The sequence below is a fragment of the Octopus sinensis genome, linkage group LG4 (genome assembly GCF_006345805.1).
Source record: "Octopus sinensis linkage group LG4, ASM634580v1, whole genome shotgun sequence".
Lineage (NCBI taxonomy): Eukaryota > Metazoa > Mollusca > Cephalopoda > Octopoda > Octopodidae > Octopus > Octopus sinensis.
In genome coordinates, this window is record NC_043000.1 from 57,287,753 (window position 1) to 57,303,338 (window position 15,586).

The window sequence follows — 15,586 nt, forward strand, 5'->3', positions numbered from 1 at the left end:
CCTGAAATTTTAGGGGAAGGGACTAGTCAATTACATTGACCCCAATGTTTCACTGGTACTTAATTTATCGACCCCAAAAAGGTGAAAGACAGAGTCCATCTTGGCAGAATTTGAACTCAGAACACAGCGACAGATGAAATACCATTAAGTTTTTGCCCGGCATGCTAACATTTCTGCCAGCTGACTACCACAATAATAATAATAATTATTATTATTATTATCATTATTAAAGAAATAGATTGGCAGGATAAGTAACACAGTGGTCTCTAAATTCTGACAAAGGCTTTTTTGTTAAAAGTTTTGAAGAGAAGATCTATTTATGGATAAATGCCCTTTCTTTGCCAACTACTGTAGATGGAACAGGCCAAATATTTTTATCATTACACCAACACTAAACAATATTCTTCTTGAATAAATCATCTCACAAAAATGAAACTGAAGAAGCTTTTTGATTTAGTAATGATGTACAGACCTAGATAGATATTAAATTGTGAATTAGAATTTAAAAAAAGAATACAATTAAAAATAAAAGAAATTAATTACCGTTTTTTATTCTTGTCATTTGTCATATCCCATGCCCAGACAAAAAAATTTTCAGTGAGGTAACTAACAACCTCTAGAGAGCATAAAACCTTCGAACAGAAAACATTTGTGAGGATACTCTTGTCATCATGTAAATACACAGCCAGTGGTTTCCTCTGGAAGAGAAATCAAAAGATGACAGTAAGAAAAACATCTGGTGAAAAGAAAAAAATTTTTCAATTAACCCTTTAGCATTTAAACTGGCCCTAATATTGTATTTGTTTTATGTTTAGATCAGCCAGATTTGGCCTCTCGCAAATATCCTACTTATGTCATTCTAAAAACAAACAAATCACCTCATCGAAATCTTGAAGCTACAATATAAGCCATAATTAATTCAAAACATCAATGTCTGGTCTCCATGCTGGCACAGGTTGGACGGTTTGACATGGAGTCAGGACAGATTTCGGCTCACCAGCTCCAACTGTCTGCTGTAGCATGGTTTCTATAGCTGGATGCCCTTCATAATGCCAACCACTTTACAGAGTGTGACGGGTGCTTTTTACATGTTACTGTCAAGGATGTGTTTATGCAGAACTGGCACATGTGCCTTTTAAGTGGCACTGACACCTGAAAGGACAAGCCTGCATGTGTGGAAGACAGTGATTTTACTGAGCTTGACATGTTTTATCAAGTACAGCAAATCACAACTTCTCGGTCCATTGTCATTTCCTCACTGAGGCCCAGTGTTTGAAGATCTTTTCTCACCACTTAATGTGAATAAATAAGCATTACATGTGACAGGGAAATCTGAAAGCTAAAGGGTTAAAATCTATACGTGATGTTATTTATTACAGAATTGATAAAAATAAGATAGAAATTCCTTTATTGGTTTCAATTAATAGACTGCAGCCATGCTGATTTTTTTTTATCAACCCCCTATACACAAACATAGCAAAAGTAAATACACAACTTTTTTTCACTCACCCTGAAAGATTTACTTCTAGAAACAAAATGTCATTTGATGCTTTTAAACACTGATATCTAGTAGACATCATCATTATCACTTAATGTCCATTCTGCAATGCTGGCATGGGTTGGATGGTTTAACAGGAGCTAGCAAGGACTGCACCAAGCTTCACTGTCTGTTATGGCATGGTTTCTACAGTTGCATACCCTTCCTAATGACAACCACTTTACAGGGTAGGCTGGGTGTTTTTTACATGGCACCAGCATGTACAGGTACCAGCCTTGTGCAATTTCTAATAATTTAACCCATTTCAGCACTGTACTAATGGGAAGTGTCCACACAGACAAAACAATATAATGCAGGGTGTCTAATTTAGTTTTGAGAGGTCTTTGTATATTTTTTGTACTTAGTGATTTCAGAATAACTCAGATGTTTATATGCTGTTTCTTATTGCTACACTCTTTGAGATTTTTCAGTTCCCTCTCCCTACTGCTAAGCTCAGGAGACCTAGTAAAAGTAATGGGCACTACTGTTCTCCCTTCCAACTAAACCATAAAAAAATTATTCACTAAAAACACATCCAGTCATGAGCCATGATTGAAATTAAATAATCCATTTAGAGGATGAAACCATGTCAGAGCTGACTGATTAGTAACTCAACTGATTTGTCACATCATTGTATATATAACACTGATTTATTTGAGAACTTTTAAAATCCTATTGAGTCATCAATTTTGAGTTTCTCATCAAAGTAATTGTTAGCAGAATGTAGGGAGTTTCTTACAGTAACCAGTCATCTGATAGTCTAGAATATTATTTATGTTTTCATATTTAGTACTATAATTATATTGCTCAAACAAAATACAAAAGCAACAATACAAACACATACACAAATACACAACAGAAATTTAGTTTTCATTAATTTTCTCTAAGTACCTCAAAGTAAGAATTTAAAGCATCTCACCTCTTTGGCTTTTAACATCAAGGAATCCTTAATAGCATCATCTAATGATCCGATATAGAATTCAGGATGGCATTCTCCAAATCTGAAAGACAAACATATCAATAAAAAAAGCAAAAGCCACATCAAGTTTAATTCTTTCTAAAAATGGTCAAAAACCAAACAAATCAATGATTCAAATGATGGTACTTGACTGTTTATTTCAACTGTTAAGTTACTGATAAAGAAATGGAATTATGTCTAAATGTGTCCTTTTCTTTTTGTGACTCATTCAGAAAAGGAAGGGCAGTCCATGACCTCCTACCCCTCCCTTTTTTTTTAGCAGGGTTTCTGAAATTGGTGGTGAGAAAGGGAGGAAGAAACAACTCAGATTATAGTGGGACTGAACCCAAAAACACATGGTTGCAAAATGAGCTTCTTAACTGCACAGCCAGCCAGGCACGCATTTATCACTCTCGTCGTTATTTAATATCTGTTTTCAATACTGGCATGGGTTAAGCAGTTTGATAGGAGCTGGCTAGGCAGAAGACTGCACTAGGCTTCACTGTCTCTTTTGGCAGGATTTTACAGCTGGATGTCCTTCCAAACACCAACCACCTTATAGAGTGGGCTGGGTGCATTTTATGTGGTACCAGCATATATATATTTGAAATTGAAAAAATGAGTAGAGATGGCTTGGGGGGGGGGGGGGGGGGGGATAATTATATTTCAATCTTAAAAATAATGTTTACTGTGAGTTACTCTGATATGAGTTTCAAGCTTCAAGTAGCCGTTTTCAAACAGAAACATGTATGTTTTACTGGTTGCTTAAATAGCAAAAGATTTTTTCTTACACATATACATACAAAAAAATTTTTTTTTAAAGTATAAATATATATAAATATATATATATATATACATATATAATCATCATCATCATTTAGCGTCCGCTTTCCATGCTAGCATGGGTTGGACGGTTCAACTGGGGTCTGTGAAGCCAGAAGGCTGCATCAGGCCCAGTCTGATCTGGCAGTGTTTCTACGGCTGGATGCCCTTCCTAACGCCAACCACTCCGTGAGTGTAGTGGGTGCTTTTTACGTGCCACCGGCACAGGTGTCAGACGGAGCTGGCAAACGGCCACGAACGGATGGTGCTTTTATGTGCCAAACATTCTACTTATTTTATGTTCAAACTGGCTAGATCCAGCTTTTCACACCTACTCTACAATGTCATTCTGAAAATAATTACATCATCAAAACATTGCAAATAAATATACATTACATCTGACAGAATAATCTCAAATCCTAAAGGATTAAGATTTAATCTTACCGATCAATGAATCCACGAGTGAACTGTTCCAGTGCTACAGTTTCATCTGTGAAATCTTCTGGCACTAAGAAATGGTAAAAGAAAAATGAATGCTTTTAGTAAGTAAAATTGTACTTTTTTTGTTTTGTTTTCATATCACAACTTGTAAACAACAGTGTCATTGGTTAAGCTTGCAACAAGTCAAACAGTAGTGATTCACTGCACTTAAAATGGCAACACTGACAGAGGAGTGCTTGTAACTTGGAGTAAATATTGCAAAGGATTGTTTGAAGAGCACCAGTGTTTTAGCTTTCATGCTGATTTTACAGTATACACACATCCATATCTTGAACTGATGTGCTTTTTTATGAAATGCTACTAATATATGGCTCACAGCAAGAAATTAGCTATAACACTATAATGGAATATTTGGTGGTAATTGTTGATTAGCTTGAGGTCAGCACTGATCAAACAGACTCACAGTCAAAATCAAAAGAATTCTAGCAAACATCATCTCAATTGTATATGCATTACTCAACATGTTCTTCCGTCTTCAGAATAGTAGACAGTGAGAAATGATTTGTGATCAATCTGGCTGCTGCTTTCAGCAATTTGAAATGACTACATAGAAACTACCACACTGATTTGTGAGGCCCAACAAATAAAAGTCCAGACTATTACAGGATTTAAACCAGCCATATCTGGTCAAAATATTCTACTTGTTTTATGGTCAAACTGGCCTCTCACACCTACACTACAATGTCATTCTAAAAATAAACAATCACAGTGAAATTCCAAAGTTACAAGATGATGCATTAATTCAAAGCAATGAATAATAATAATATAATAATAATCAAATTATTGTATATAGTGCTCAGGTGCACCACAACTTGTCAGAAAGTGCGTATAAAGTGTATGCAGTAATGTACAAATGTCTGGAAAGCGAACAATGTATGAGTCAGATACATGCTTGTATGGAGGGGAGGAAATCAGGTGTAGTGTTGGCGAATCTCAGAAAGCATGGAAGTTTTGAAGGATGCAGTGCTCCGACAACTAACAACCGATGCCGGCAGTTTGTTCCATGCTTCAGCAACTCTCAGCGTGAAGAAATGCTAACGATTCTGCCAGCTCATTGCCCTTAATACCTTCTTCATAATTGTTACTACTTACTTAATGGACCAAACTTAGGTTGAGTGTCATTCCACATGTATTCATTTATGAGATCCACATCGTCATCGTCATCATAGTCATCAACTTGATCATCATCATCATCATCATCGTTGTCATCAATCTCCATTCCTTTGTCCTGCAATAAACAGTAACAGTAATTAGCAATGACATCTAAACGAGAGTAATGAGACAAATACTAATCTCCCCAACTGCATGAAAATATTTGATAATCACGCATAAAAAATCTGAAACCAACCACTAAATCTTGAGGTTCTTGTTGTTGTTCTAAGTCCTGATCAAAAACTGTTCCTGATGTTAGCCATTCCACTTTTTTTATAATGTGAAATACACATACTAGAGACTATATTATTCAATGTGCTCTTCTTGTTAAGATATTAAGATGTGACAGGAGAAAGATTTGGCTGTTTCTCTGGCTAATAGAGCAATAATACAGAGGGTCACATTAGAAGAATTCAAAGTTGGTTTTACCATATGAATTGTATTTGAGTAGCATCGATTTATAATTAAGAAAAAGAGCTATCAAAAAATGATTTGAAGGAGTGAAAAAAAAAAGGCTTTGTACAGTTTGTTGACATAACCAAATCATTAAAACTTTCTTTTTTACAATCAGTCTAACTAAAAATGTCTAGTATTCTGCCAATGCTGTAGAATGCATCAATCATTTATATAAATACCGAAAACAGTCAATTCATAAATTAAAAATATCACTCGTGTTTGTGCATGCACAAATGTTGATGTTCCATGCTTGTCACTGCTTGAGCCAAATGACAATGATGTTGAGTTGACATTCCTTCTTGACATTATGACTTTAGAAAAACAGGTAAGGATTGAAGAAAGAAACGTGAAGACAAAATATCTGTAGTTCATAAATTCATAAAAACCCTTTCAACCTGCTTAATGTAGCAAGCAAATCCTCCAAATGCAGCAATTTAACAATTTTCAATCCATAGCACACTGAATAAGGTATTAAATATTCTACAGTATATCTGCTTTTTTACTTGTTTCATTATATAAACAAGTATAAAAAAAAAATATTAAAAAACTCTTGATACCATCCTGCCCAAGACTGCTCCTTGTTTTAAAGTTATCTAAATTATAACTTTCCATCAAAATTTCATGTTCATTTTTTTGTTCAAAACACCTGCTTAATAATGCTAAAATTATTTAGTGGATGGAACAAGTGGAAGTGGGAGACCTAGGAAAACATGAGATGAAGGACTGAGGTACCTGGTACCTTGCCATACTCAAGAAGACCTGCACTCCACAACAGAAGTGTTAAGACTGATCCTTCTGGTAGTGTAAAGCACTCATGGTGGCGCCATGTAAAAGCACCCAGCACACACTGTAAAGTGGTTGGCATTAAGAAGAGCATCCAGCCATAGGAACCATGCAAAATCAGACTGGAGTCTGGTGCAGCTCCCTAGCTCTGGTCACACCATTCAAACCATGCTAAGATGGACAATGGACATTAAATACTGAGAATGAGGACAAATTGAAGCAAAGGTAGCATATTTCAACAAAAATATGGTCACAAAAGGGTTAAACAAGGATGAATAAATCCCTTTGCATCAAAGGAATACACATGTACCAGTGCAATGTATTAAGTACACTTGAGTTTTTCTTAATTTCCTGATATAATGTAACTCACTTCAAAATTTGTTGCACACCTGTATAATATATGCAGCACACAAAAGGATCACCCTGGGTTAAAAAATCTGCTTTATCATTAAAATATGGATTTTTACACACATCACCCAAATCAGTGGTTAGCACGTTGAGCTCACAATGAGGAGGTTGGGAGTTTGATTCCAAAACTAGGCTGTGTGTTGTGCTCTAGAGCAAGACACTTTATTTCACGTTACTCTAGTTCACTTAGCTGCAGGAAAAGCACTTAGCTAGGACAAAGCCCCAATTCCTAGAATTTATGAGAGTTGGCAATGACGGGTCCATGAGGGACTCATCTACTTTGTGCTTAATGTCTATTGCATATGAAGTCTGAATTTTTTTGTTAGCCTGCCTGTAATCTCACTACTCTTTTTATGTGTCCATACCACAGTTTAAAGTTTACAGTCCAAGAAAACTTCTATAAATTGACAACAGCTTTTCCTACTGGATCTGTAGTTTTAGAGAAAAAATTCTTGATTTGAAAGCAAAATTTGGAATCAAGAGGCTCAAAGTAAACCTTGAAAAGACTGGACTGTTATCATCAGGGAAATGGCCATGCTTGATATGGAGAAAAGAAGTAGATGGAAATCTATTCCACTTTTGATGTATTCAATGTAAATAATGGGCACATCAAAAGAGTAGTGAGATTACAGGTAGGCTAACAAAAAAAAAAAAACAGTAGACTTCATATGCAATAGACATTAAGCACAAAGAACACATGGGAAATAGATTCTCTCAAATACTCAGAAGGTAACCTGGAAGTGTTGAGGTGCAATGGCCTAGTGGTTAGGGCAGCAGACTCGTGGCCGGAGGATTGCGGTTTCGATTCCCAGACCAGGCATTGTGTGTGTTTATTGAGCGAAAACACCTAAAGCTCCACGAGGCTCTGGCAGGGGCTGGTGGTGACCCCTGTTGTACTCTTTTGTCCCAACTTTCTTTCACTCTTTCTTCTTGTTTCTTGAGTAACATTGCGATGGACTGGCGTCCCGTCCAGCTGGGGGGAACACAAACACCATAGAAACCGGGAAACCAGGCCCAACGAGCCTGGCTAGGCTTGAAAAAAAGCGAAAAAAAAAAAAAAAAACCTGGAAGTAGTTGGCAGCTTTTGTTACCGAGGTGACCTAAAAGCATGGTAACTAATAAGAACAGGCTGGAGAAAACTCAGGAAAATATTACCTTTGATAGTAACAAAGGGCTTCTCCTTCAGAGAAAAAGGGTACATTGTATACTGTTTGTATATGGAATATAATGTTGCATGGTAGCAAGATGTGGGCTTTGAATACACAGGATTTGTGAAGACTTGAAATGAAGTGAAAATGCATCACTGAATGTGTAATGAGTAACAGAGTAGGAACTGAGAGAAAAATTCAATATAAGAGGAATCAGATATAGGGTGCAAGAGAGAAGGGCTGCACTGGTATAGGCATGTGATGCATATAGTGAATGACAACTATAGAAAGAAGTGATCGTAACTGAAAGTGAACGAAACCTATGCAAGAGGATGACAGAAGAAGGCATGAAGTGAAGTGGTGAAAAATAATGTCATGATGTTTGTCATGGAAGGGATGGCAAGGGACCAAGATGATTGGCAACATGCAGTGATGTAGAAAATCAGATCACTCATGCAAGTATGGAGAGATCTGTCCATACTCAAGCTACTCTTCTACTTCTCTCTGCTTTGTATCACAATAGCTGTGTAAAGAGAAACTGCATTGGTTCTATTGGTACCCAATACACCCTCAACACTTATCCTCCTAAACACTGCCTCAGATCACTATTTTATTGACATCAATCACTGTCATCTCAACTATACATCACTTACTTGCTCTCTCTCTCTCTCTCACACACACACACACACACCACACACACACACACACACACACAAATGAGCTTGCTCATTTGTAGAGTATACAATTTGAATTACTACTGATTATAAACAAAGGAAACTGTTGAGGTAGGGGAAAAGAGAGAAAAGCATAAAGTCATACCTTTTGACTATTGGAATTATCAGAGACACCAAATGAAGTGGAAGTTGTTTTAGAACTGAAAAATAATAGAAAATCAAAGTTGTTAATAAATTCTAAGTTATTTTTGTAAAATAATATTACATGATAGTTTTGGAAAATAATATGCATCTATAATCAATGTTCCTTGTGTTAGCAAAGTAAAACAGCAAATTAAAAAAAAAAAAAGAAGAATCAGGATAGTGGTGAGAATTGGGGGATGAATGTTGGAGTTTTAAACATGATTCGCTGGATGTGCATAGAAGAAAGAGCACAAGTAAACTGAAAATGTATTAGGGCATGCTGATGTTATTTGACCTCAGGTCAATTTCAAATCAAACAGACTTCTAATCAAAGATGTTAAAGCCATGAACACCCATCTTTTATTCAGATGTAATGAAATGAATGCAAACCCCAACTTTTATTTAAAAAAAAACAAAAACTACCCAGCACACTGTGGTTGGCGTTAGGAAGAGAGCATCTGGCCATAGAAACCATGCTGCAACAGATAGTTGGAGCCTGGCCAGCTCCCTGCTGGCCAGCTCCATGTCAAATCATCCAACCCATGCTAGCATGGAAAGAGGACTTTAAACAATGATGATGATAAGGATGTGGTCAGAGAGGAATGTAATTTCTTGTAGGTTGAACAACTGTGTGAGGGGGAAAGGTGGCTGTACTAGATGAACATGTAATGCGAATAGGTATACTGATGTGAAAAAGTAATGCACTGAAATAAGAAGGCAATCCATGGAAGAAGAAAAGTAAGGAAGACATGGGAAGAAGTGGATAAGCAGACTTTAAAATGTTAATGGTGATGTATCATATAGAAGACTAATGATGTACTAATGCTCATCACATTTTTACAGTATTTAGATGAATATAATCTTTTATAAATCTATATTCGTTTGGTGGCACGTAAAAAGCACTATCCGACCGTGGCCGTTTGCCAGCCCCGTCTGGCACCTGTGCCGGTGGCACGTAAAAAGCACCCACTACACTCACGGAGTGGTTGGCGTTAGGAAGGGCATCCAGCCGTAGAAACATTGCCAGATCAGACTGGGCCTGGTGCAGCCTTCTGGCTTCCCAGATCCCAGTTGAACCGTCCAACCCATGCTAGCATGGAAAGCGGACACTAAATGATGATGATGATGATGATGAGTTTCAGACTTCACTCTTAATTTATTCCTTTAGAATGATTCACTTCATAAAGTATAGTGAGTTTAGGTTTTATCATTAGAGAAATCTTCCCAATGTCTTAATATGATCTATAAGTAATCAGAGTATAATGGCTTGTACCAAATAACATATAGAGAATGAGGAACTAAGTGCTCTATTCATTCACATATACACTACTTGCACATGCATACACACAATGTAGAAGTCCTGATGCCATTTCCATTTTGTGGAAGTTAACATCACCATTCTTCAAGATGTTCCCCCACAAAAAGTCTACATACAATTGTGGAAAGAATGACTAGTAAATACACCATTAAGTTAAAGTTTACTAAGGTATAAGAGGAAAAACATTAGAACTCACCTGTCAGCAGTAACTGTATTTCTAGATCCTGTCTGAGATGATGTTGCAGCTTTATTTTGTGTGTTATGTACTTTTAATTTGGTTTCTTGGGGTAAATTTAATTCATTCAAAATGCACTGCAAATATGGAAAAAGAATAAAAAAATAATCTCACACACCACACTTGTTACTCATAATAACAAAAAGACAAAACAGACACAACCAGTATGCAAAGCCTAAAATGAAATGAAATTAGGAGGAAGATATAAATCCTTAAAAATGTTTCAGACCAAAAGCTGTGGCCATGCTGGGGCACCACCGTATGATAAAGGAATTAGAACTTAGCAGAAAATGGTGTCTTTTTTTTATGTGAATTAAAGCGAAATAAAACTTATCTGTTATTTCAAATACGAAATAACATATTTCATTTAGTGATTGGTGATTGCTCTAAGAATTAACAATGACATGTTAAATACAGAAATTAGAATAAAATAGGATACTAACCGAATCTGTTATTTTACTACATGAAGGCCAACCTTTCAATTGAAGGTAATTCACAGGTATACTTAGACGCCGAGATAATTCTTTTTTCAAAAATCCTGGGAAAGTACAAAGGGAAAAAAAACATTTATTTGAAACAGTTGACACTTCTTTTGCCACAAAGGAAGTTCTGATTTTGAGACCCAGCTGAAACTGAAAATTTGGAGGGAATGAGGAGAGTTCATTTGCCAGAAATGTAACAAACCAATCTAAAGATCTAGTTTTCAGTGATATGAAAGAATAAGTGATAATGAAGCAAACTGGAATGAGGTAACTAGCTGAGTAAAAATGCTAATTGTTTGAGCCTCATTCTCAAGCCATGCAGTGTGCCTGGTAAAAGCAATTCTCAATGGACCAATATATTTTACTGCAATTCGATATCATGTTCATCACTGCAAAATGTAGGGAGAACTTAGTTGTTTAGCAGAATTAGATAAAAAAAATTACATATGGCTATAAACAAATATAATTTATAAAGGTGTACATAATTATTATGAACTTAATTAACCTTTCCTAATTGTGGGTTGTAAGTTTGCTATGCTAAAATTATTTCATGTCTTTTCAGAACGGAAGTGAGAGTAAAATACTTTAGTATGTCTTTCCTTTGATATTTGGTTTGCAAGATTCTTGACTCAACAAGATTTCCTTCAATAACTAAAAGGAAAAGAAGTGTTCATTGGTAATCCAACAAATAATAAAACAGAGATGCAGCACGGATTTATGTCAGCGAACAGGTCGCGGATTTTAGCGACGAAAATATTTTGACAAATTAAACTTAAATGTTGAAGTGAATCAAACGGCTTTTGTGTGTTTCTTAAATGGCTTCCACGCTGCAATTGTTTTCGTTCCAGCACACGATCTCAGATCAAATCACTTGCTATGCGAGTACATCTCCAATAAAACTCACCCCATGATAAAAGACTTAGTAGTCTTGTAGTTTTAAAACCTGAACTCACTCAACATTTTCAAAATGTGATAAATTCTTTAAAAGTCTATATAGGAATAAGTCAAGCAATGTTATTACAATAAGAAGCAATGACAGCTTTTAGTTTAGTGCTTCACAATGCCACCATAGTAAATATATGGAGATCATTCTATCTATGATTTATAATAGGATGGACATCAAACCATCAAAATAAATAAATAGGGTTTTGAATGATCAAAATATTTTAATCAAGTTTTTCTATCATTTCCAAAAAAGAAGTTAGAAATAATTACACTGTGTAACAAATTTTTTTCTTCTATGTCTTTGGCCAGTAAGTTATTCTCTCTTAGCTTTTATCTAGAAATCAAAGGAAATGACTTCTATTTCCTTTAAACTTTGCTTTTGTGATCTGGACATCAATGTTTTGAAATGGACCTATTTTTCATTACATTTCAGACAGCTTCAGCATTGAGATGCTGAAGCAGAAATATCATTAAGACGAATAATCTGCTCAACACCACAGATTTGCTTGACAGTTGCTTGAGTTTAACCACTTAAGCATGTCCCTCAATGGATGACATGAGATCTCTGATCATGAGCAGGAGTAGTAGGAGAGCATCATAGCCATGTGTTGAGAGGGATTCTTTGGTATTTGAATAAATGTAAGAAAAGCAAAGTTTTCATACTTCCTAGGAGTAAGCACATAGGAAATAACAGCTGCTACCCAAGGATAGAGATCATATTACACAGTGTTATAACAAAGACACTAACATGTAGTCAGATAATTTTCATTTAAGAGATACTTAAGAACAATCAGTGGCATAAGACATTACAGTAAATGAACTTATTTTAAGAATTTTATTAACCCATTTATTTATTTATTTATTTAATGAAGACATTAGTTAATTGAAACTAATTTTTTTAAAGTTTATACTAATTAGTATTATTCAATTCTTTAACTAGATAAACAGATTAATATTACTTTTTTTATTCTGTCATTTTTAATAACAAAATCTTCTGTCACTCTTTTCATCTCAGTTGCATCTTAATTAATTTGCAAGTTGTGGGATGGCAGCAATCGGACTGCCTTAGTCTATAGGCTTGGTTGATCAGGGTTGACCAGACAGGCTAAATGATATCAGGTCCTATATATATTTCAAGATATTAGTTTCTCAGTTATGAAGCATACTTTGTGACTGTGTAACTCCAGCTTTGACTCCACTGAGCTGCACTTGGGCAGATGTCTTGAGTTGATCAATATCATATGAGTGGAGTTTGGTTGAGGGAAACTACACAGAAGCTCATGATTGTATGTATGTATGTGTGTGTGTGCATGCGTGTAAATTTGAGGCATCAAACAAAAATACCTTGAGGTAATGAGATGCATCTCTTTATGGAAAAAAATAAATAAACTTAGTCAGTTGATAAACTGAGATTACTTTACCTGCTCTGCTCCCTATTCTCCTAGCATAAAGTACTAAAATAAATACCAGGCTGAGCAAATATACTCAACTAAAAAAATAAAAAATTTAACTTCAACAGCCCAAGTATGGTTGCAACCCAATGATTGAAATCAGTCAGAGAATATCAACGATCGTTACTATAAGGAATGAGAAACACAAAGAATATAGTACATAAAAATGACTAAAATCATTATGAAAAAAAACAGAAAAAAAGTCATCCCAATATTACAAAAGCATTGCATTACTTACAATCTTGCCATATAGGATAATGACCATTTAGAGCTCTGTAACACTAAATGTATTTTCCTATCAATGGGAAAATAGGTTTCATGACATGGGCTTCAAGTTATAGCAAGGATTTTCAAGAATGCAATGCTTTTGTAACACAAAAGATGTTTTGTTAGAAGGGGAAAAAGAATACTTTTTACCTACCAACAGTTTTTGTATTCTCTATAGATAAATCAACAAAGTCATTTTTGTGTTCCACAATGAACTTTAACTGGTAGGGAGAAACTGTCTGCTGAGAGTAGCCCATTTCAGAAAATGAATCAGATTTAAACAAGGCAGATGTAGATGTTGACGACAAGGAGTAAGACTTAGAGTAACTGGTTTCATTATCATTATATGAAACATGGTAACCTGTTGGAGTGGTGTTTGTGGTAGAAGTGGCAGTAGCTATGGCGGAAGGGGTTGTTGTAACTATTGTTGTATCAAATGCAATTCTGTCTACAGATGGTGAACATACATCAGTGGGGATAGCACTTTGGACAGCTTCCTGCATATAAAAAAAGAAAACAATTAGTAAATCTTATGGAAATAGAAAGTAGAACTCCTCTTTAAATCACTTAAGCAACATAAAACAAGTAGAATTTTATGCTTTGATCAAGAGTACAACATAATGGCTGAAGATCTGAATTTCTGACAAAGCCTCATGAGTAAATTTAGCAGATGGAAACTAAAAAGCCTATTGCACATGCATGCACACATTGTGTCCTTGTTTTGACATCACATGATGGTTGAAAATGAACATTATCATCATACCAGCGATGTTATTCATTTCAAGTCTTCTGCAGAAAATGTCTGGCCATAGGAAATATTACCCTACTCGGAAACCAGAGGGGATTGGCAACAGGAAGGGCATCCTGCTGTAGAAAATCTGCCCCAACAAATTTCATTTGACCCATTCAAGCATAGAAAAGTGAACATATTATGATGATGGTGATGCACCTTTATCGCACAACCATTTTACAGTTTATAAGAGAACAGTAGAGCTGTAGAAAAAAACTGCTTGCCCTTAATTTTTATAGGAGTTTATGATGTGGTTTTCCACTTAGAAGTTGTAGAAGACAAAAAGTTTTCATATAGTTAAACAGACTGATGAAAGCAGGAGAGATACTATTGGTCAATATAATATATACTGATATGTCCTTTATTTTTTTTGAAAATCTGTCCAATTGGCAGATAATTGGGTCAATATCATTTCATTCTTTCATGACCAAAGATAGCCATCAACTGGTAATCAACATTATTGACAAGTGAAACCTAACTCTTCTTCTGACCATGCCCATACAAATATTTGATCACGGCAGAGCAAGTTAATGAACCACTCTTCAAATTTACACTGCTGCAACTTCTTACAGCATTAGATGCTTGTATTCTGCAGTGCCTATTTACAGATAGATTAACTCAGCATTTAATAGTTAAGTGCCTTGGCCACAGACAATGCAGTGCCAATAATAGAATGTAAACTGCAGACCTCTTGGATGATATTACTCTCTCAACTTAGTGATCCAAACTCTCTACTAGTGCATATGAGAACAAAATGGCCACCTGTAGAAACTGTAGATGTGAGAAACAACTTCCTAACACAGAATTCAATGATAAGAGACACAAATTTATTTGAAATTAGAAATTCTAATATAAATTAGGATTTATAATTATACTGCTGTTATTACTATTTGTTACTCCATGCAAGAATGCAGATCAATACAGTTGATTGACTGGGTTTTTTTTTATTGATTACAGATATCTATCAATGCTGATCAGCACAACAGACTGGGGTGTGGAGAAGGTGGTACTGGAAGTGAAGTCAGTTATTTCAATCCAATACTCAATTAGTATTTTATTTTATCAACTCTAGAACTACATCAAGGTTAACATCAGTAGAATTTTAACTCAAACCGCAAAAGGTGCTGATTAAGCCATTAGCATTTAAACTGGCAATATCCAACCCCAAATTTTCAACCTGTTTTATGTTCAAACTAGCCAGATCTGGCCTCTCACACATATCCAACAATGTCATTCAAAAAATAATCACATCATCGAAATCTCAAGACTACAAGATAACACATGATTAATTCAAATTAATGTGAATGAACATGTATTATATTTGACAGTAATCTGAATGCTAAAGGATTAATACTATAAGTCATTTTGTCTGCTGCTACAATAATAATGATGATGACAATGCACTACCTTTTGTAATAATACTGTTTCAAAAGAAATATATTTAGGTTCCTTGAATAAATTTTAGTTAACTACACT

At 35.3% G+C, this 15,586-nt stretch overlaps 1 protein-coding gene across 1 annotated transcript in view; it reads right to left on the reverse strand.

Moving 5' to 3' along the window:
* LOC115210993 (FAS-associated factor 1) overlaps window positions 1-15,586 on the reverse strand; it is a 46,994-nt gene that overhangs the window by 10,407 nt on the left and 21,001 nt on the right. Inside the window, exons 3-10 of the mRNA XM_029779828.2 lie at window positions 13,475-13,817; window positions 10,619-10,713; window positions 10,137-10,252; window positions 8,585-8,639; window positions 4,911-5,046; window positions 3,762-3,825; window positions 2,457-2,538; window positions 544-698 (exon numbers count right to left, since the gene is read on the reverse strand). Of these exons, the coding sequence (XP_029635688.1) occupies window positions 544-698; window positions 2,457-2,538; window positions 3,762-3,825; window positions 4,911-5,046; window positions 8,585-8,639; window positions 10,137-10,252; window positions 10,619-10,713; window positions 13,475-13,817 (1,046 nt within the window). The remainder of the gene's footprint in view (window positions 1-543; window positions 699-2,456; window positions 2,539-3,761; window positions 3,826-4,910; window positions 5,047-8,584; window positions 8,640-10,136; window positions 10,253-10,618; window positions 10,714-13,474; window positions 13,818-15,586) is intronic.